Consider the following 21931-nt stretch of genomic DNA (forward strand, 5'->3'; position numbering starts at 1 on the left):
AGGCCATAAAACACACTTAAAAAAAAAACACAGATATTATACAGTGTTTGTTCTCAGAACACAATGGAATTAAACTAAAAATCAGTAACAGAAAGATATGTGGAAATCCAAAAATATTTGGAGATTAAACAACACACTTAAATAGCACATGGGTCAGAGAAGTCACAGAGATATTTTACAATGTTTTTTAACTAAATGGAAATAAAATTACAGCCTATCAAAATATGCAGTGTAAAACAATAGGGCTTAAAAGGTATGTAGAACCTTGAATGCATATTTTAGAAAAAGAAGATTAATCTAAAACAAATACTTTAAACTTTTACTTTAGGAAACTAGAAAAAGGAGAAGAATATAAACCTAGTGCAAGCAGAAGAAAATAAATAATAATTAGAGCAGAAATTAAGTTGAAAAAAGAAAATCAATTGAGAAAATCAACAAAACCAAAAGCTAGTTCTATGGAAAGATTAATAAAATTGATAAAACCCTAACAAGGCTATCTAAGAAAAAAGAGAGAAGAAATAAATTACTGCTATCAGAGATGAAAGAGGGTTCATTGCTTCTGAGTCTATGGACATTAAAAAAAAAAAAAAGATAAAGAAATATTATGAACAACTCTAGGTCCATACATTTGGTAACAGATAAAAGGGACAGATTCTTTCGAAGACATAAACTACCAAAACTCACACAAAGTAAAATATATAATCTGCTATAAATAATGTTTATATTTATAAATAATTTATTACTTTATAGGCTTGTATAGGCCTATTTTAAGAAATTGAATCAGTAATAATAACTTTGCAGAATAGAGAGCACCAGGCCCAGATAGTCACTGGTGAATTCTACCAAACATTTAAAGAGTAAATTATATCCATTCTCTACAAACTATTCCAGAAGATAGACGCAGAGAGAACACTTCCTAAATCATTCTGTGAGAGCAGTATACCCTAATACCAACACCAGACAAAGAATTTACAAGAAAACTACATATAAATATCACCCATGAACATAGGTGCCAAAATCCTCCACAAAATTTTAGCAAATTCAATTCAACAATGTATAAAAATAATCACACATCATGACCAAGTGGAATTTATTCTAGATATGCAAGACTGGTTCAATACTCAAAAATCAGTTAATGTCACCCATCATATAAATAGCCTAAAGAAGAAAAATCACATGATCACATCAGTAGATATAGAAAATCCATCTGTCAAAATCCAGCATGCCTTCATGAAGTAATTCTCAGCAAACTAAGAATAGATGAGAACTTTCTCAACTTGATAAAGAAGATCTACCCCAAATCCCACAGCTAACAACATCTTTAATGGTGAGAAACTAGATGCTTTCCCCCTAAAATGACAAAGGATGTCCCCTCTCACCACTGCTATTCAGCAATTGTACTAAAAAATCCTAGCTAATGCAATAGGACAAGAAAATGAAATAAAAGCTGTACAAGTTGAGAAGAAAGAAATAAAACTACCTTTATTCTATGTAGAAAATCCCAAAGAATCAACAAAAGAACTCTTGGAAATAAAAAACAGTTATAGCAATGTTACAAGATACAAGATTAATATACCCAAATCAATTGCTTTCCTATATACCAGCAACAGTTAGAATGTGAAATTCAAAACACTACAACTTACTTTAGTATCAAAACACACTACAATTGGGGCGCCTGGGTGGCTCAGTTGGTTAAGCATCTGACTCCGGCTCAGGTCATGATCTCACAGTCTGTGAGTTTGAGCCCCGCGTCGGGCTCTATGCTGGCAGCTCAGAGTCTGGAGCCTGCTTCAGATTCTGTGTCTTCCTCTCTCTGCCTCTCCCCTGCTCATGCTCTGTCTCTCTCTGTCTCAAAAATAAATAAAAACACTAAAAAAAATGTTTTTAAACACACTAGAATTAATTTAGGCATAAAGCTAATAATGTATTATAGGATTTATATGCATAAAACTACCAAATTGTGATAAAAGAAATAAAAAATATATAAATAAATGGAAAGGTATTTCATCTTCATGAATAGGAAGATTCAATATTGTTAAACTTGATCTACAGATTCAAAGAAATCTCAGCCAAAATACGAGCAAGTTATTTAGTGTGTATTGACAAAATTATTCTAAAGTTTATATGTAAAGGAAAAACACAATACCAAATACAATACTGAAGAAGAGGAAGGAAGTAAAATTGTCACCACTCAATTTCAAGATTTTAAAGTAATACAGTGTTGTATTGGCAAAATAAAGGACAAATAGATCAATGGATGAAAACAGAGAGCCAAGAAATAGATATACACAAATATAGTCAACTGATCTTTGACAAAAGAACAAAGAACAAAGGTATAGTCTTTTCAGTGAATGGTCCTGGAACAAATTAACTAGGTACCAACACGCAAAAAAAAAAAAAAAAAAAAAAAAAAAAAAAAAAAAAAAAAAATTAATCTAGACCAGACCTTATACCTTTCACAAAAATAAACACAAAAGAAGCATAGACCTAAATGTACAAATGCAAAACACTAAAACGTCTAGAATATAACACAGGAGAAAATCTAGGTGACCATGGATTTGGCAATGACTTTTTAGATATGACACCAAAGGAACAGTCCATGAAATTGAAGATTTATCAGGTTTATATTTCCGTCTGTTTCTTTTGGAACATTCCCTTATGCATTAAATAGAAATAAAACAATACAATAATAAAAAAGAACAACCCATGAAAGAAAAAATTGGTAAGTTGAACTTCATTAAAATTAAAAACTTCTACTCTGTGAAAGACATCGTTAAAAGAGTAAGAAGACAGGCCACACACTGGCAGAAAATATTTACAAAACACATATCTGATAAAGGACTTTCTATCCCAAATTAATGATCTCTTAAATAATAAGAAAAGAACCTAATTAAAAAGTGGTCTAGGGGCACCTGGGTGGCTCAGTCGGTTGAGTGACTCTTGATCTCAGCTCAGGTCATGATCCTGGGTTCTTGGGGTGGAGCCCCACTGAGTGTGAAGCCTGCTTGGGATTCTATCTTTCTTCCTCTGCCCCTCTCCCCTGCTTGTGTGCACACACACACACTCTCTCTAAAATAATAATAATAATAATAAATAATAACAATAATAATAATAAAAGTGAGCTAAATATCTGAAATGTCACTTCACTGAAGATATCCAGAAAGCAAATAAGCATAGGAAAAAATGCTTAACACTAAACGTTAAAAAAAAATTTTTTTTTAAAAAGGAGGGGGGCGCCTGGGTGGCTCTGTCGGTTGAGTGTCCAACTAAGGCTCAGGTCATGATCTCGCAGTTCTTGGGTTCGAGCCCTGCATCAGGCTCTGTGATGACAGCTCAGAGCCTGGAGTCTGCTTCAGATTCTGTGTCTCCCTCTCTCTCTGCCCTTAACCCGCTAGTGTTCTGTCTCTCTCTGTCTCTCAAAAATGAATAAAAATGTTTAAAAAAAGTTTTTTAAGAAAAAATGCTTAACACCGAAAAAAGAAAGAAATTTAAGAAAAAAAGATAAAAAATGCTTAATATTTGCATTTGTCATTAGAGACTGCAAATTAAACCAACAATGAGATACCACTGCATACCTCTTAGAATAGTTAAAATACACAACACTGACACCACCAAATTCTGGAGAAGAGCAAAACAAACCCCTCTTATTTATTCAAGGCTACATACTGCATGATTCCAACCACTGTAGTATTTTCGAAAAGGCAAAACAATAACATGGTAAAAACTAAAAAATCAGGGGTTGCCAGAAATTTGTTTAGAGAGAGAAGTGTTGAATAGGTGAAGCACAGGGGAATTTTAAGGTGGTAAAATGATTTTTTATGATACTGTAATAGTGGATGCATGGCATTACACATTTGTCCAAATCTATGGAAATGTACAACACAGAGAATGAACCCTAATGTCAAGTATGGACTTGAATTAATTGTATGTCAACATTGGTTCATCAATTATAATAAATGTACTCACCAATCAGGATGTTAATAATAGATAAAATTGTAGGGGGGAATATATAGGAATTGTATTCTTGCTCAAGTATTTTCATATCTAAAATTGTTCTAAAAAGAAAGACTATTAATTAAAAGTTACAGACTAAATAAAGTGAAACAGCAAAGAGAACAGAGAGGAGAAGACATCAAATTGAGTGTCAGTTACTTCACACTCCAGAAGGATAAATATGGTGAGACTGTGGTGGTTGGAAGGAGTTCTGGAGTTTGTTGAGGATTTTGCTTGCGTTATTATGTTTTATTTTAATATGGGAGAGAGGGAAAAAAGTTGAATGATGGTGTGACCATTTTTCTTGAATGAGCTAGTTTTTATTAGTTCCATACAAGCAGGAAGCAAACATTCTTATTCTCCCACTAGTGCCCTTCAAACTCACCCGGGACACACAGCTTTCCTCCAAGGCTTTTCTAGTCAACTTCACCTCTTAGCCTTGTTTCCTTTTCAGATATTAAACGAATATTTCAATCTGAATCATTACTTTTATCTGGCCTGACCCTTCCCCCAGCTCAGACTAGGTCTGCAAATTTTTAGACACGCCAGAGGAGACAGGGGCGTGACAAGGTCTTCCACCTGGCTCTTTACTTCTTTCCCCCAACTTATGGTTTCTGCTCCTCCATAAGTGGGGCTAGGGATGGAGAAGAGTTAAGGAGAGTTAAAAACTAGGCGTCAGTCTCTGTACCCCCTGAAATGCCAGGAGATACAGGTCAAGGAGTTTCAAGGATTCTCTTGCCTTGCTCCAATTGGAACCCAGGACTGGGTGGGCTGATCCCTTTTTGCTACTCTGTAAGTATTAGTGGGGGAGGTGAGTAGAGGAATGATATGTTATTTTCTCCTCCTGGCATACATTCCTGCTCTCTAAATGGTTCTCTGAGAATTCTGGTCACATTGTTTGAGGTTGGGGAAAAATCATCCTCTTCCACCCACCACAAGGAGGGGAAGATTGAGGAAACACATAGCACTCCAATAACTCTATCCAGGAGAATTCCTCTCTCTAAACTCAGGTCAGACTCCAGCCATCTCTTATACGTAGACAGCAGATGGATGAGACCTGGATTTGTTTTGGCATCTCTTTGCAAGCCTTGCCTTAAAGAATCTATTATCTCTTCTTTAGAAGGTAGAAGTCTTCATCATTTAGTACTCAACTGAGACAATGGAAAAGAGTCATTTGACATTCTGTCCTGTAGGAAAGAGAAAGCATATTTGGTGTGGTGAGGTACCGAAGAACACAGGCATTGTGTGTTTTCTGGACCTAGGAGAGAAAAGAACATTTACCTTTTAACCTAACTGAACTTGTAGTATGTTGTACCCAGCATCAGGATGTTATCGTTTCAAAAGACACATTGGTCTGACATTTGGCGTTGAAAAGAATTGTGAGTCTTTGCTCAAGGAAGTTTCAATGAGGAAGGGATAACGAGAAATGATAAATAACAAAACTTCATCAAAATAATATTTACCCATTTTATTTCCAGTTTTAGTAGCAACTGGTCAAAAAATTACCTTTATACCCTTTCTTCTATCAATTCTGTTCTTCCAAGAGTCTCTCCCTACCCTTTCTAAATCTAATACAATTTAGTCTTTTCTCATTTCCATTTGATTACTCAAACTTTACCCCGGTCAGTTAAACAAAAGTCCTCATAGCTGAGCAGGTATATGCAGAAATTTTTAGAAGGTGAAAGAGGGGTGAGCATGAACGTTAAGACATTAAATTTTGTCCCTGGTACCTTGATAAATATAAACTAATTGTGCCTTTTTTTTTTTTTTTCTGGTTTAGCCAAGACTGGTAAAGCTAAGCCAAAACGTGTGACGTTCACTCCAGACGAAACCACTTCAACTGAAAGAAAGAAAATTAGTTTTCCTGATGTTTCAAGAGATCGATCACAAACCCCTATCAGTATCCAAAATCTCTCTCTTGATCATCATGTACAAGAAAGAGTGACGACTATTTCAATACCAAGAAAATATTTTAACAGGGTCTATTGGCACATTCCAGAGACTGCTACCGGTTGCATATTTTTTCCAAGCTGTCATTCAGCCTCAAGTCGAGTTTTTGGGAAAGAAACAAGCCAAACGGAAACTTCAAGAAAATCAAAACGAGAAGTGTCAAAAAGAAAAAATATTTATGTTGATAACATGTTCAAAGACATTCTGATTCTCTCCTCAGAGTTCTCCAGACCTGCAAGTGCACCTTCCCCAGTTATTACTCCCAAACCCAAGGAAGTTCTCTCTGAGTATCCACCTTTATCAAAGAATAAAACCTTTATTTTTAAGCAGGCTCTGATAGATTTAAGTGAAACAGGGCCAAGCCCTCCACCAAGAAGTGTGCCTGTTAAAGCAGAAAGACAGTGGTCTGAACGTTTAAAGCAAAATACTGCGGTGGTACTAACTATTAGTAATTTTCCAGGTCCCATCGCCCTACCAACACCAGTTTTGCCAAGAAAACCTCGAAGACAGTCTTTGTTAGGTAAATCCATGTTTAAAATGATACATGTTCAAAATGGGCATTTGGATTATTTACATTTTTTCCTATCACAAATAATGCATGCTTTGTAATAATGGGGTCAAGTGGACCAAAGGGAAGAGAAGGCACGCGAGCGAAGGTTGCTTTCCCCTTGGGTTTGCAGGTTGGGATGGCGGGATCACTTTCTGCCTATGCATACATTCAATATACGATCCAGAAAGAGGTAACAGAAGTATTGACCTTGAGGGTCTGCCAAGGTCAAACTGGGTGCTCTACCCAGATGGCGGTAGTGGGAACCAGATGAGGAAGCCCAAAGGATCAGAAAAGTCAACATAAAAGAGGAGTGGGAATGAACAGTCATTCAGAAGGCGATCAAGATGAACTCTAGAAGCAGAATGCCAGTGTGGACGGAGCCCTTCACGGGCACGGTTCCGTGGACAATCCAAATTCATTAAAAGATGAACAATTATAATGAAATCATAACACCCTGAACATGAGTGTTCACAAGTATCCAAAAAGTTGTTTCATTTTTTTTCTTTTTTCTAGAAACTCAAGTAACAGAATCCGACAATGTGGAAAGCACGTCAAGGCAAAGCGTGTCAAACCTGACAGAAGGTAAACACTAGGCGTATTTCATTCTTTAAAAAAACTGTATATAAGTTTATCTCTCTACAGAAGTATTCATGATTTTGTGTTGGTGTATGTGTGTGGGGTTCACACATATGTCTCACCTCATTTTCAGCTCTTTAAGCCATTTGCTCAGCAACTATGTTTGACGTATTGACTATAAGTCATAGTTTGTACTGATGCTGGGAACATAAAAGCTGGAGCATTTTTAATCTGGGTAGGTGAGATAAATATGCAACAATGAAAGGTAACTACTTTCCATGTGCCAGGCACTGTTCTAAGTGCTTTAACTTTAGTTACCTAGAAAAAACAAATGAAAAATCATCTCTTTTTTTCTAATGTTTATTTTTGAGAGAGAGGGAGAGAGAGACACAAAGCGTGAGCAGGGGAGGGGCAGAGAGAGAGAGAGAGAGAGAGAGACATAGAGAATCTGAAACACGCTCCAGGCTCTGAGCTGTCAGCACAGAGCCGACATGGTGCTTGAACTCATGAACCGTGAGATCATGACCTGAGCCGAAGTCGGATGCTTAACTGACAGAGCCGCCCAGGAGCCCCCATATCCGCTGATTTCTAAGCTGTGCATGTGCAGGACAATACTCTAAGAAACACAGAAAAAACATCAGCAGAGAAGCTACGAGAAGTGAGCATGCATGGGAGACAGTTATTGAAGTTAAAGCTCTGCCAAGATGCAGGGGCCTTGTAAACACATGGGGGTTTTAGTTGAAGACCCAGAGGACCCATGCCTTAGAAATAAGGATGATGTAGGGCGCCTGGGTGGCGCAGTCGGTTAAGCGTCCGACTTCAGCCAGGTCACGATCTCGCGGTCCGTGAGTTCGAGCCCTGCGTCAGGCTCTGGGCTGATGGCTCGGAGCCTGGAGCCTGTTTCCGATTCTGTGTCTCCCTCTCTCTCTGCCCCTCCCCCGTTAATGCTCTGTCTCTCTCTGTCCCAAAAATAAAAAAAAATAAAAAAAAAAAAAAAAACAAAAAACGTTGAAAAAAGAAATAAGGATGATGTTTTAGAAAAAAGTACAAAACTAAAATAGATTATCCCTAGCAAAGCTCAAAACCAGTCCCTAATGAATCAAAGTGATACTTTTTCCACTTTTCTTTCAATCAAAGAAAATTTAACACTTGTTGGAGAGATATGGCGTTATCCGGACCCTTTAAAATTTTCATACACAATATCCAGCATTAAATTAAAAAATCACAAGTCATCCTATAAAAACAGGATAAAATGTCTGAAGATCTGTAGAAAGAAAAAAGGCAAGAGAAACAGACACATAGAATCAGATACCAAAGTTTTCAAAGAGGGATTTTAAAAATAATTGTGATGACTATGTTTAAGAAAGGAAAGAATGAGTTAGAGAATTTTACCAGAGAACTAGAAGTTTTGTTTTTAAAAATAGGAGTCAAATAAAATTCTAGAGCAGAAGAAATAACCAAGGAATGATTCAGTTAATGATTAAACACAGAAGGCTCCAATGATAGGACTTTCTCTTTTTCCCAGGTCATCAGCCGAAACAAATCATGCTGCCATTTCTGATTTGTTGACTTTGTCCCACTCTGGCAGTCCCCTTTTGAAAGTTTCCAGAGCCTTCAGGGATCCATCAGGGCATTTCTATTTTTTTCTCCACCTGAATTCCCATTTCCATTCCAAAACCAATGCTTGGGCCTAGTCCATGGGGATGGGTGGGCTGGGAACAGCACAGAGACCTAGGTCTTAACTCGCTCTCCTTTCCTTCTTGATCCACTCTCTCTCCCAAGACAACGACTCTCTCTATCATATCATACATCTCTCTTGATGCTGCAGTTACCTTTCACATCTACTCATCTGAGATGGGCACACAGGGCCTATTTTGGCAGCTAGAAACTGAACATTGCTTTCTTTGGTCTAGGATGCATGATTTCCTTTCACTGAAGCCATGGCCTAAGGCTTTCCGAGATTGTAAAATATGTTGCTGCAAATAATACAGCAAGAATGGCCGTGAATGTAAAATATATGTTCTGAGGTCACAAAATATTTTCCTGCTGCATTTGGGTTTATACTTGAATAGACCGTTTCTGAAGGTGAAACCCACAAGGGTCATGAGGAAGTAAATTTAGATGCTCTCTGTTTGACTAACTTCTAAGTTGTTTGGATTTTTTTTCTTTTCTTGTGTGGGGTCTCCAAAAGGAGACAAGAAAGCCGAATTATATAAGGCCCTTGAAACAAAGCGAGGGTGTCCCTTGCGAGGTGATCTCTATCTGACTTATGATTATGTGATGTCCTTTATTAGTTTTGTGAAGCAAGAAGTTGCTTACGTAATTCGTAGTAAAAGTTTTGAAAATATTTGTACACATAACACAAAAAGACTGAGATTGATAGAATCTAAGTTATCTGGAGAGAAATCTATGAGCATATGGTTTTCCTTTGGAAAGACAAAGGTGCCAGCTAATATTTGAAACACAGACACACATGCATGCACACACACACACACACACACACACAACAAAGCCCAGTTTAGCAAATAGAACCAGTGGGACTAGGTTAGTAAAGGCTCAGAGCACTCTCTCCCAGAGGATGTACACAGCTAACCTACTTACCATGATTCACTGTGACCGTAATATAAATACCTCTTAACTTTCATTCTAAGTGCTAATGCATTTAGGTCTCATTTTTTTCTCCTGTTTATTTAGGTATCGTTAACATTAAACCTATAAAAAGAGAGGAGTCACATGTGATACGGGGTGAAGGTTTTAAGACTATTAATGCAACACGATATGAAACAATAATAGCCATGACCAACCTAGCCATAATTAACTGTCAAATGCATGGAAGAAATGCACTTAATCTTAAGGTATGCTACATCTTTTTAATGGCAATTTCTTTTCAAATCAGCCATTATTCTTGCTCTAGGTTTCTTAACTTTGGTTAGTTTCCACGGTATTGAAGGGAGACTTCCTGTTACAATAGAGATTTTCCAGGAACGCATGCAAATTTATCTCTAAACCTATGTCCTAGTTTGCCTTCATTCCAGTTTTGTAAAATGTTAAGATCCAAAGAAATTATAGTGTATTTTCATTATCTGGCGTGAGTAAAAAAAAGTGAGATTCGGAATTATCATATTTTGAAGTTATGGGCAATCTTCGGCCCTTGTGCCACATCTAGCAACAGGCTAAATTTTCACTGAACACAAGCCTGGTGTGATGAACAGCAATAATAATAGTTACCATTTATTAAGGACCCACTCTGTGCAAAGCAAATGTTACTCTTAAAGCTTACAATTCAGCCGAATAGGTATTATAATCTGCGGTTTACAGTTAGGAGCACTGAAGCCCAATGAAAATAAGACCATCCAGCCAGCAAGCAGCAGAGCCTTAGGTTTGAAGTCAGAGCTCTTTGACCTCAAGATCTAGGTTTCATTTAAAAATGTATTTCGAAATAAGTTCAAACTCATAGAAAACTTGCAAAAATAGGAAAAGCGACAAGAGAGTTTCTTGGGGGAAGGTAGGGCATTCAAAAAGTCCTATGGATACTGGGGAATTTAGAAAGCTATGTGCATGGCCAGGGCAGGATGCATTCTAGAGAAGATCCCTGCAATCACTACCTTTTAATGGCCTGGCTAAGCATTGAAAGGGTGCCCTTGCGTAGAGCCAATCTGAAAAGACTGGAAGAAATATTATTCTCTCTCTACTCCTGTCCTGTTGTACAAGGAAATCTCTGTCAAAACACTAACTGAACACTAGCCAACAGAGCAGAGATTTCAAACACAACACATGAAAAATTATAGACTTCATGAAAACAATTAAGAAAAATCACTAAACCAACAGCTACAGCCCACAGCAAGTAAAATTTAAAAAAAAAAAAAATGGAAAGGGGGAGTAATATGATTTTTAGAGTTACCACATTATAATATGCAACTGTTCAGTTTTCAACAAAAAATATGGAATATGTGAAGAAACAAGAAATGTGGCCAGTCACAGCAGAAATTGATAGAAACTGTTTCTGAGGAAGCACAGACATTGGACTTACTAGGGGGGAAAAACCTTTATATCAACTGTCTTAAGTATTCTGAAGTAGCTAAAAACAAAACAAACAAACAAAAAACAGAAGAATGATATGTGAGCAGAGATTTATCAATAAAGAGATAGAAATTACAAAGAAGAACCAAAAAGTAGTTATGGAACTGAAAAATACAATAACCTCACTGGAAGCTTTCAATTGTAGGTTTGAGCAGGCACAAGAAAGAATCAGAGAACTGGAAGATAGGTCAATTGAAATAATCAAATATGATGAACAGAAAGAAGAAGAAGAGGAAGAAGAAAGAGAAGGAGGAGAAAGAAGAAAGAAAAATGAACAGAGGCCAAGGGACCAATCAGACACCACCAAGTGTACCAAGTAATGGAAGTCCTAGAAAAAGAAGAGAAAGAAACGGGCAGAAAGAACATTTGAAGACATAATGGCCAAAACCTCCCCAAATTGATTAAAGGTACAAATCTGTAGATCTCAGAAGCTTGACAAATTCCAAAAGGATAAACACAGACAGTTTCACATTGAAACACATTGTAATCTGTCAAAAGCTAGAGAAAATCTTGAGAACAGCAAGGCAGGAATGATTTGTCATGCATAAGGGATGCTCAAACTTAATAGCCAATTTTTCATCAGAAACCATGGAAGTCAGAAAGGAATGGGATGACGTTTTTAAAGTGAAGAAAGAAAAGCAATTTCTCAACCAAGAATCCTATATCCAGCAAAACTATCTTTCAAAAACCAGATGACAAATTAAGATGTTCCAAGATAAACAAAAGCTGAGGGAGTTTGTTATTAGTACACCTGCCCTATATGAAATGCCGAAGAGAATTCTTTAGTCTGCAACGAAAAGATATTAGACAGGAACTAAAAACCTTAAAAAGAAATAAAATCTGGTAAAGGTAACTACATAGGTACATGTAAAACCCAGCATTGTTCTATTTTTGGTTTTCAACACTTCTTTTTATTTCCTATGTTATTTAAAAGACAAATGCATAAAACAATAATTACCAATATATGTTAATGGACACACAATGTAGAAAGATGTCATTTTTGATGAAACAACAAGGACAGGGGTAGATGTGTATAGGAACAAAGATTTTTTTGTGCTATTGAAGTTAACGTGGTATCAGTCCAAACTAGATTGTTATAAATTTAAGATGCCAACTATAATCTCCATGGTAACAACTATTAAGAAACTGTCTTAAAAATATACCACAAAAGAGAACAAGACAAGAATCAATATGGCAGATTGCAAAATAATTAAACACCAGTGAGGCAGTAATCAAATAACAACAATAAAAAACATTCTGGAAAAGGCAAAACTATGGAGATAGTAAAACTATCAGTGGTCGCCAGGGATGTTGGAGGAGGGAGGGAAGGTTGAATAGGAGGAGTACAAGGGATTTTCAGGGCTGTAAAATTATTTTATATGATACTGTGCTAATGGATTCATTTCGTTATACATTTGTCAAGACCCACAGACTATTCAACAAGAGGTTTGAACTCTAATGTAAATTACGGACTTGGGTTGATAATGATGTGAGCAATGTTGGTTCATTGATTATAACAAATACATCATACTGGTGTGTGAAACGTTGATGTTGGGGAAGACCAGGTGCACGTGTGTGGAAAGGGTATGTGGAGAAGAAAAATCTCAAATCAACAACCTAACTCTACACCTTGAAGAACCTGAGCAAAAGAGAAAACTACACCCTAAACTAGCAGCAAGAAGGAAGTAAGAAAGATTACAACAGAAATTAATGAAATAGTAGATAGAAAAGCAGTAGAGAGATGGGGCGCCTGGGTGGCTCAGTTGGTTGAGCGTCCAACTTCAGCTCAGGTCCTGATCTCATGGTTTGTGGGTTCGAGCCCCACGTCGGGCTCTGTGCTGACAGCTCAGAGCATGCAGCCTGCTTCAGAGTCCATCTCGGGCTCTCTCTGCCCCTCCCCCACTTGTGCTCTGTCTCTCTGTCTCTAAAATAAATAAACATTAAAAAGAAAAGAAAAGAAAAGCAGTAGAGAGAATCAACAAAAAATATAGTTCTTTAAAAAGATCAATAAAATCAACAAATCTTTAGCTAAATGAAGAAAAAAAGAAAATACAAATAACTAAAGCCAAAAATGAAAATGGAGACATTACTACTGACTTTACAGAAATAAAAGGGATTATAATAGAATACTATGAACAACTGTATGCCAACAAATGAAATATCTTAGATGAAAGGAAACATTTTTTAGAAAAACACAAATTACCAAAACTGACTCAACAACAAATAGAAATCTGAGTAAACCTATACAGAGTAAAGAGATTGAGTAAATAATCAAAACCTCCCAACAAAGAAAAGTCCAGGACCGGATAGCTTCATGGATTAATTCTGCTAAACGTTTAAAGAAAAATGAATACCTATACCTCTCAAACTCTTCCAGAAAATGTAAGAGGAGAGAACACCTCTAATAGTATTCTGAACCCAGTTCCACCATGGTGGGGGGAGCAGTTGCCCCACACCACTATGCAAGTCTCAGATACCAGCTGGGTGTCCTACAATTCAACTCAATTCTCACACTACCTAGAGATAACACCAGATTCCACAGGTAAAGTGCTCACTCCCACAAGATTGCCATTCAACTCAGGATGCCAATCACACGCCCCGGCTGTCACCTACACTTCTAACCAATTGGCTACAAATTAGAGGTTCCCACGACCCTCTCCTTGGGTTCAATTAATTTGCTAGAGTGGCTCACAGAAATCAGGAATCCCATTTACTTGCTAGATAACTGGTTTATTACAAAGGATATTAAATGATATGAATCAACAGTCAGATAAAGAGATACACAGGGCAAAGTATGGAAAAAGTATATGGAACTTCCATGCCCTCTCCAGGCACCACTCTCCCCAAATCTCCACGTATTTACCAACCAGGATGCTCTCCAAACCCTGTCGTTTTGGTTTTCTGGAGGCTTTATTACATAGGCATAATTGATTAAACCACTGACCTTTGGTGATTGAACTCAATCTTCCTCCCCTCTTCCCTCTCTGGAGGAGGGCAGTTGACGAGGCCAAAAATGCCAACCCTCTAATCACATGGTTGGTTCCCCTGGCAACCAGCCTCCATCCTTCAGGGCTTTCCACAAGCCGCCTCATTAACAGAAACCCAGTTGTAGAAAGGGGCTTGTCATGAATAACAAGACACCCATTTCATCTTTATGGCTCTGATGTGGTTTCAGGAATGGAGGACAAGGAATTAAATATAACAGAAGATGTTCCCATTGCTCTTAGGACTCTAGAAATTTCAAAGATGTGGGAAGCTGTGAGCCAGGAACTTTGGAATGAAGACCAAATACACATATGAGAGATATATTTTGGTCATCTGAGTGAACAAATATATATTCTTTTAAACTAGAATATCATAATCTCTAACATATTCTATGCTGTCAATATAACCCAGATACCAAAGGAACAAAAGACACCACAAGAAAACCACAGACCAACACCCCTTATGAATATAGATAAAAATCCTCAGCAGAGCACCTGGCTGGCTCAGTCACTTAAGTGTCCAACTCTTGATTTCGGCTCGGGTCATGATCTCGTGGTTCTTGAGATCAAGCCTTGTCGGGCTACTCAAGGATACCACAGATCCTGCTTGAGATTCCCTCTCTCCCTCTCTCTCTCTGCCCCTCTCCCGCAAAATACTAGCAAAGTATTCTCCTGGGTAAAATACTAGCAAAGTGATTTAAAAAAAATTAAAAGGATTATACATAATAACCAAGTGACATTTATTCTTGAAATAAAAGGGTGATTCAACATAAGAAAATCAATCAATATACATTCCTGCATAAGGGGAGAAAATACATAATCATCTCAATTGATGCAGAAAAGGCATTTGACAAAACTTGGTTCTTTAAAAAGAGGAATAAAATTTCTAAATCCATAGTATGATTGGTTAAGGAAAAAGGAAAGAAAATTCTAAATATCAAAATCAAAATAGAAAAGGGGAAACCACCACATGTCTCACAGACTTTAAAATAGAAAATAATAAAACACTGCGAACATTTTCCCAGTGAGTGCCACGGCTATGATGAAATGGAAAACTTCACTGGAAAACACAACTTGCTGAAACAGGCGTAATAAGAAATAGAATACCAGTACAGTTTCGTATCTGTAAAAAAATCTAATTAAAATTTTAATTAAGAGCCTTCACACAAAGAAAGTTCCAGGCCCATAGGTCGTCCCCAGTGAGTCTACCAAACATGTAAGGGAGATACAACCTGTTTACACCACCTTATTTTATGATGCCTGTATAACTCTCATACCAACGCCACACAAGGACATTGTAAGAAAGAAAAATTATGGGCCACTGTTTTTCATGAATGTACGTGCAAAATTTCTTAAGAAAATATTAGCAATTCAAATCCTGCAATGTGAAAAGTTTTAAAACGAAGGACAATGTATCATGACTAAATGAAGCTTTTGCAAGAAACTCAAAGTTGCCTTGATATTTGAAAATCAATGTTATTCTCAACAATATCATCTCAATAGATGCAAAAACTTGACAACATTCAACACCCACTGAGGATGAAGGAAAACAAATATACCTCTAAGTAAACTGGAGTTGAAAGAAATTGTAAAGATCGTAATTGTAATAGATCGTTATTAATAATTTATTAATAATAATAATTATATAATAATTAGAAATAAATTATTAGAAATAAAGTTTTTAGAAATAACTTTACTTTATAACTCTAACTTATTAAATAACTTAAATAACTCTAACTTTATTAGAAATAAAGTTATTAATAATAATTAATAATTATTAATAATAATTGTAAAGATCGTTCTAGCTGGTGCCGGGGCTGCCCTGGTGGAGTGGCTTGAGCTGAAGTGGGTATGGGCCCGGTGGGGGGCGGGGGGCGGGGGGGGGCGCGCGGGGGGTCTCAGGATTCTCCGAGCAGAGGACACATTGGCAGGACAGCTGAAGCTGAAGTGTGTGCAAGTCAGGTCGTCCTGGGACACTCTGTGCAGGGTCACCCTTGTGGGGTGGCTGGAGCCGATACAGGGTGCAGGCTGGGGGTTCCCCGGGGTGGTTTTCACGGGAGAGGCCCTGGCGGGATGCTGGGGCCAAAGTAGGCATGAGCCAGAAAGTCCCAAAGCCCTCTGCGCTGGGGGTGCCCTGACAAGCCATCTGGAGCTGACGTGGGGGCAGGCCTGGCCTATTCTGGAGACATTTGCCCCCTTGTCACCTTGGCTTGATGGCTGAATCTGTAGCACTGACTGGGAGTGTCCCGGTGTGTACCATCCTGGGGCCATCTTGGAGGGGTGACTAGGGCTGGTGTGGGCTAGGGAACTGGGGCTCGCTGAGACAGCACACCGGCTATGGTGCCCAGACGCTGCTTCTTCCTGCACTGTCAAGGCGGCCGGGAAATGTTAAACGTGGTGTTCACCAGCCCCTCCGACCCAGAAAGAGTTCCAGCAGCCCCCCTCCATTTGGCAGCGTTCTAGGGCTAAATCTTTTCTATACTAGCTGCTCCTTTAAACCGCGGCTTTTTCTCTGTGTCCCCGGGAGCCTGGGGCTGGTGTGAGCTAGGGGCCTGGGGCCACCAGCGGGGCCTGCTCCCCTCTGCGCTATGGAGGTGGAGGGGGAGCATCAACCATGGCGCTTACCAGCCCCACAAACCCAGAGAGAGTTCCAGAGCTCCAGCGGCTCTCCCGCGGTTCGCTGGTTCCTTTTTGTTCCAGTTGCTCGCTTAAACCCAGGCTTTTCCTCTGTGCCTCAGAGCAGATGAATCTGCTCCTGGTCCCTCAGTACTATCCCACTGCAGTGCGTGGAGGGCGCGGGTTGCCTTCCTCACAGTATTTCCATCTCCTTTGACGTTCTCTACGTGGTCTCTCTATCTTTTGTTGTGCAGAAGCTGTTCAGTCAGCCCTCCGTTCTTCTTCAGGAGGAATTGCTCTCTGAGTAGGTGTGTGTAGATTGGGTGTGTGCGTGGAGGAGGTGAGTTCAGGGACTTTCTACACTGCCACCTTGGACCAGAAGCTTCGAAAGCTCTTTATTTTAATCTGAGCTTCAATCTTATAGAGCTTTCCTGTTAACCTTTTCTCCTAAGGCTGTAGCCTTTCGGCCCTTTCATACCAAGTCGGAGGCCCCCCTCGTCTTTGGTAAGCCCTGAACTCCAGTTTTTATCTTTCTAGCCCTAATTAGGCTGGCTATGATTCTATTCAGCCTCTTGACCATAGCTTTTGATGAAGCAAATGACTTCGGGAGAAAAGTAGTGTTGAGCGTCGGGTTTACCTCCTTGAGATTCTCTCCTCTCTGGAAGTTTGGTTTATGAAAGCCTAGCTACCCTTGGTAATTCCCCAAGCCTTTATTGTGTTGTGTTTGTTTACCCTGTCGGTTTCAGTGGGAAGGTTCTTTTGAAATAAGATTGTCAACCATTAGAAGTAAAAATATCAGATTATCTGGTTTTGAAGTGAATTACTTTGTTTTTTTTTTTAAATCTTATTTTTAAAATTTTTTTTATAGTTTATTTATTTTTGAGAGGGACAGAGACAGCATGAGTGGGGGAGGGACAGAGAAAGAGGGAGAGAGAGAGAATATCAAGCAAGCTCTGCACTGTCAGCACAGAGCCGGATGTGGGACTCAAACTCATGAACTGTGAGATTTGGACCTGAGCCGGGATGAAGAGTCAGACACTTCACCAACTGAGCCGCCCAGGTGTCCCCGGAGCGAATTACTTTAAATGAGAGGTTGGCAAGCTTTTTCTGTAAAGGGCTGGATTGTAAAACGTTAGGCTTTGAGGGTTGCATGGTCTCTGTCACAAGTATTCAACTGTGTTCGATAGTTCAAAAGCAGCTATATGCAATGCTTAAACTTATGGGCACGGCTACGTTCCAATAAAACTTTATTTAGAAAAAAACAGTTGGCAAAGTGTGGTTTGCTCATCCTTGCTTCAAATGGAGAGAGAATGTAGCTTTTATTTATTTATTTATTTTTAACGTTTATTTATTTTTGAGACAGAGAGAGACAGAGCATGAACGGGGGAGGGTCAGAGAGAGAGGGAGACACAGAATCCGAAACAGGCTCCAGGCTCTGAGCGGTCAGCACAGAGCCCGACACGGGCCTCGAACTCACGGACCGCGAGATCGTGACCTGAGCTGAAGTCGGACGCTTAACCGACTGAGCCACCCAGGCGCTGAGAATGTAGCTTTTAAAGAGCTGGGTGAAGCTAGTCAAGAAAAAAAATTATTTCCGCGGCTATAAATATTATTTAAAAAAATATTTGACTCCAGAGTAGAATCCAGAGTTCTGTGGGGGCGACACAGACGAATCAAATGTCATAATTCCTTATTTATTTCAGGGCCTTATTAAAAGAAGTAGATTTTATATGAACAAAATTTACACAAAACAAGTGTAGTATGATACAGACTCAGGGTCTAAGCACTTAAAGGTCGCTAGAGCAGTTCGGGAGATGGGGAAAGGCTCCACATTCTCTGCGCTATTTAGTTCTTTGAGACCCTTCCATGATAACCACAGCAAACAGGTTTGGGAGGCCACTATTTATCACAGGTTGGTTAGGGAAGGCCTTTCTGGTCAGCTGCCTTGTGAGCTGACCGCTGACTATACGCAGGCCACTAATGAAGTGAGAAGGCAGTTCATGGAAGGAAACGGGGGAAGCACTTTCCAAGGCAGAAGGAAATGTAAAGGCGCTAATTGTTGGCACAGTAAGTGGAGTGATTGGAGACTACGACAGACACGTTTCTACTACATAAGTGTACCCACCAGTTCGGCAGAGAGGAGTGTCTAAGGAAAAAAAGAACGCCTCCTTTTTGTCTATATACACGTTTACCAATAGTAATACTTTAATACAAGGTCAGTCTCGGGGCGCCCGGGGTGGCTCAGTCAGTTAAGTGTCTGACACTTGATTTTGGCAGGTCATGATCTCACAGTTGTGAGATCAAACCCCTCCATGGGCCCTGTGCTGGGAATGGAGCCTGCTTGAGATTCTCTCGCTTCCTCCCTCTGCCCCTCCCCAGCTCGTGCTTTCTCGGTAAAAAAATAAAAACGTAAACAAACAAACAAGTAAAATCTCAGTTCTGAAACCAGCACTTTCAACTTCAAGATTCTTTAGCCGTGAACCTTTTCATTCTTATACGCTACCTGGCGTAGCCTGATGCACTATGGCGACGTCTCCCTTCTCTACGAGCTGAGCAATGGAGTTCCTTGGTTCAGTCAGGTGACCATTAGTGAGTCTCCGATCCTTAAGAAACAAATGTTTCCACTCTCCTGGAGCATTAAAGATGGGGGGGGGGGGGGGCGCAACAGGCTTGTCTTAATCAGTTCCAGCTGCTTTGACAAAATGCCACAGACTGAACGACTTCAACAGCAAATGTTCATTTCTCACAGTTCCGGCGGCTGGGAAGTCCAGCATTGAGGGGTCAGCTGACTCGCTTCCTGGTTCCAGGTCTCTTGCTCACAGCAGACTTCTTCCTGTATCCTCACATGGTAGAAAGAGAGAGCTCTGGTCCCCTCCTGTTCTTATAAGGGCACTAACCCCATTAGAAGGGCTCCACCCTTCAGACCTCGTGGAACCCAACCCTAATTACCTCACACAGGCCTCATCTCTACATGGCATCACACTGAGGGTTGGGGCTTTCACATGTGAATATGGCGGGAACACAAACATTTAGTTCATAACAGGACATAGTTTTCTTCATTCCGAGTTGGCATATTTCATGAAGAAATTTTAGCTGTTAGATTAACAGCGAGATTAGGGAGAAATAGAAGTAGAAACATGACAAAATAAGATAAAAGATGTAATTGAATGTAAAATATATTTACTAACTTTTCAGCATATAGTGGACACGCAAGCCATGTTTGCTTGTTATTAATGAAAATAATTCCTGTCACACATATAACACTATACTTCTTACACACATGAATGCTTAGCGGTGTTTCTATTTCGTTTCTGTCCTTCACATAATTAAGAAATTATTATTATGACAGACTAAAATACATGAATGGAAGGTGAATATAGGCTCGTTTGTGTGTTGTGATAAACACCGTCACTCAGATTATGTGCTCGTTGTTTTGCTTGGTTTACTTTAGTATAAAATATTTTGTGCCTTGTTAATGATTCACCTCTAATCTCTTGTCATTTTCTTTCAGGGTTTTTTTATTATGAATTGTCCAGACTTAACACCGTTGGCTTCCCAATTGATATATCTTAACTTATCCTTTAATGAGATCAGTTATTTTCCCACAGAAGTGAGTCCATTTTTATCATTGGTATATATTGCAATAATTTCTTTTAATTTTAATTTTGATTTTGATTTTACTGTCTTTTCAAGAATAATGTCTTATTAATAATTATAACCAAAAAATCGCCACTTATGATGCCCTGGAAAAGAGTGAAAAAAGAGATAAATAATACAGCCAGTTAATGTTCTTTTGCTGATTCTACTATGGTAGTTCAAAGGGCTTACAAAATGTAACAAACAGAGACTTTTACACTTTATCATGCCACTCATATTTGTTTCTCTTTTCTGTTCCTCAGATATTTTGTCTTAAAAATTTACAACTACTATTCCTGAGAAATAATCCTATCAAAGAAATCCCTTCTGAAATTCAACAGCTTAAGTTCCTTAGAGTTTTCAGCATCGCCTTTAATTTGATCACTACCCTTCCACCTGGGTAAGGTCGGTAGCCTGAGATTATAAACACAGAAAAGAATTTACTATTTAGAAAGCGATCAATTTCCCGTTTGAAAGCAGCTGGCAACTTGTTAGCCATCGAATAATTCGCATTTTGTTCTGATTCACTGATTTGCTTCTTGTTATTGTGTTGAAAGGAATCCTACCAGCTACATAGATGTCAACTCTTACAGGGGCTAGAGCGTTCATCTAGAGATCGATTATCTGAGTATAGATTAAAAGAATACATATCATATAAAGAGGCTCAAGTGAGAAATTTGCACCTATCCCTTGACAGCCTTTTTGGAAAGGACACTGTATGTGGAATTAGGAAATCTAGACTTTTAACTTCAAAATTGATAATGACCTGTTTTGTCTGGAGAAAGTCACTTAAGCTTCCTGGTCTCAATTTCCTAATCTGTAAACTAATAAATTAGCTAGTATAATACCGAAGATTCTGTAATAGGAATGTTGATATTTGGGTATGAGAGAGATGGGTTTCCTCCCCCCTCCCCCTCCCCCACATAGGGACAGGGAATTATTTAACCCCTAATGAAAATTTTAAACCAAAACTGTAACCAAATGCAAAACAAGATATTTCTTCAAGTTAGAGTTTAACAAATTGAACATGGGTAAAGGGCAAAGGGACAGGGGCTCTTAAATAGTTGAACAACATTTTGTAAAGATTCTCACAGCAATTAAGGAACCGCATCAAAATTCATTTATAAGCTTGTTCACCTAGCATTGTTTATAACTAACAATCTGACAAATTCTATATTCATAAACTGTATCACTATTCAGTCATTTAAAAGAACAAAAAGCATATAGAAGTTATACCATTTCTGTATAAAAATGTGTATATACGCATCATACATTACACATATATAAAAACATAAACACTAAGAAAGTAAGAATACTGCCTTGTGTATATTTTATTTCTGTTTAAATCATCTATATTTTTTAACAGTAACATAAATTGTATTTTCTCTGCCTTGATACTAGAAGCAGCTATTTCTCTAGGGAAACCCTGTTTCTTTTTTATTGAAAGATGGTGTTTAAAAACTGAGATCTGGGGCGCCTGGGTGGCGCAGTCGGTTAAGCGTCCGACTTCAGCCAGGTCACGATCTCGCGGTCCGTGAGTTCGAGC

At 38.7% G+C, this 21931-nt stretch overlaps 1 protein-coding gene across 1 annotated transcript in view; it reads left to right on the forward strand.

The window, feature by feature from the left end:
• Nucleotides 1–21931, forward strand: part of LRRC63 (leucine rich repeat containing 63) — a 43761-nt gene that overhangs the window by 10603 nt on the left and 11227 nt on the right. Inside the window, exons 2-6 of the mRNA XM_060637168.3 lie at nt 5774–6463; nt 7007–7075; nt 9764–9924; nt 20261–20359; nt 20649–20785. Of these exons, the coding sequence (XP_060493151.3) occupies nt 5774–6463; nt 7007–7075; nt 9764–9924; nt 20261–20359; nt 20649–20785 (1156 nt within the window). The remainder of the gene's footprint in view (nt 1–5773; nt 6464–7006; nt 7076–9763; nt 9925–20260; nt 20360–20648; nt 20786–21931) is intronic.

This window comes from Panthera onca, chromosome A1 (assembly GCF_046562875.1).
Source record: "Panthera onca isolate mPanOnc1 chromosome A1, mPanOnc1 haplotype 2, whole genome shotgun sequence".
NCBI lineage: Eukaryota > Metazoa > Chordata > Mammalia > Carnivora > Felidae > Panthera > Panthera onca.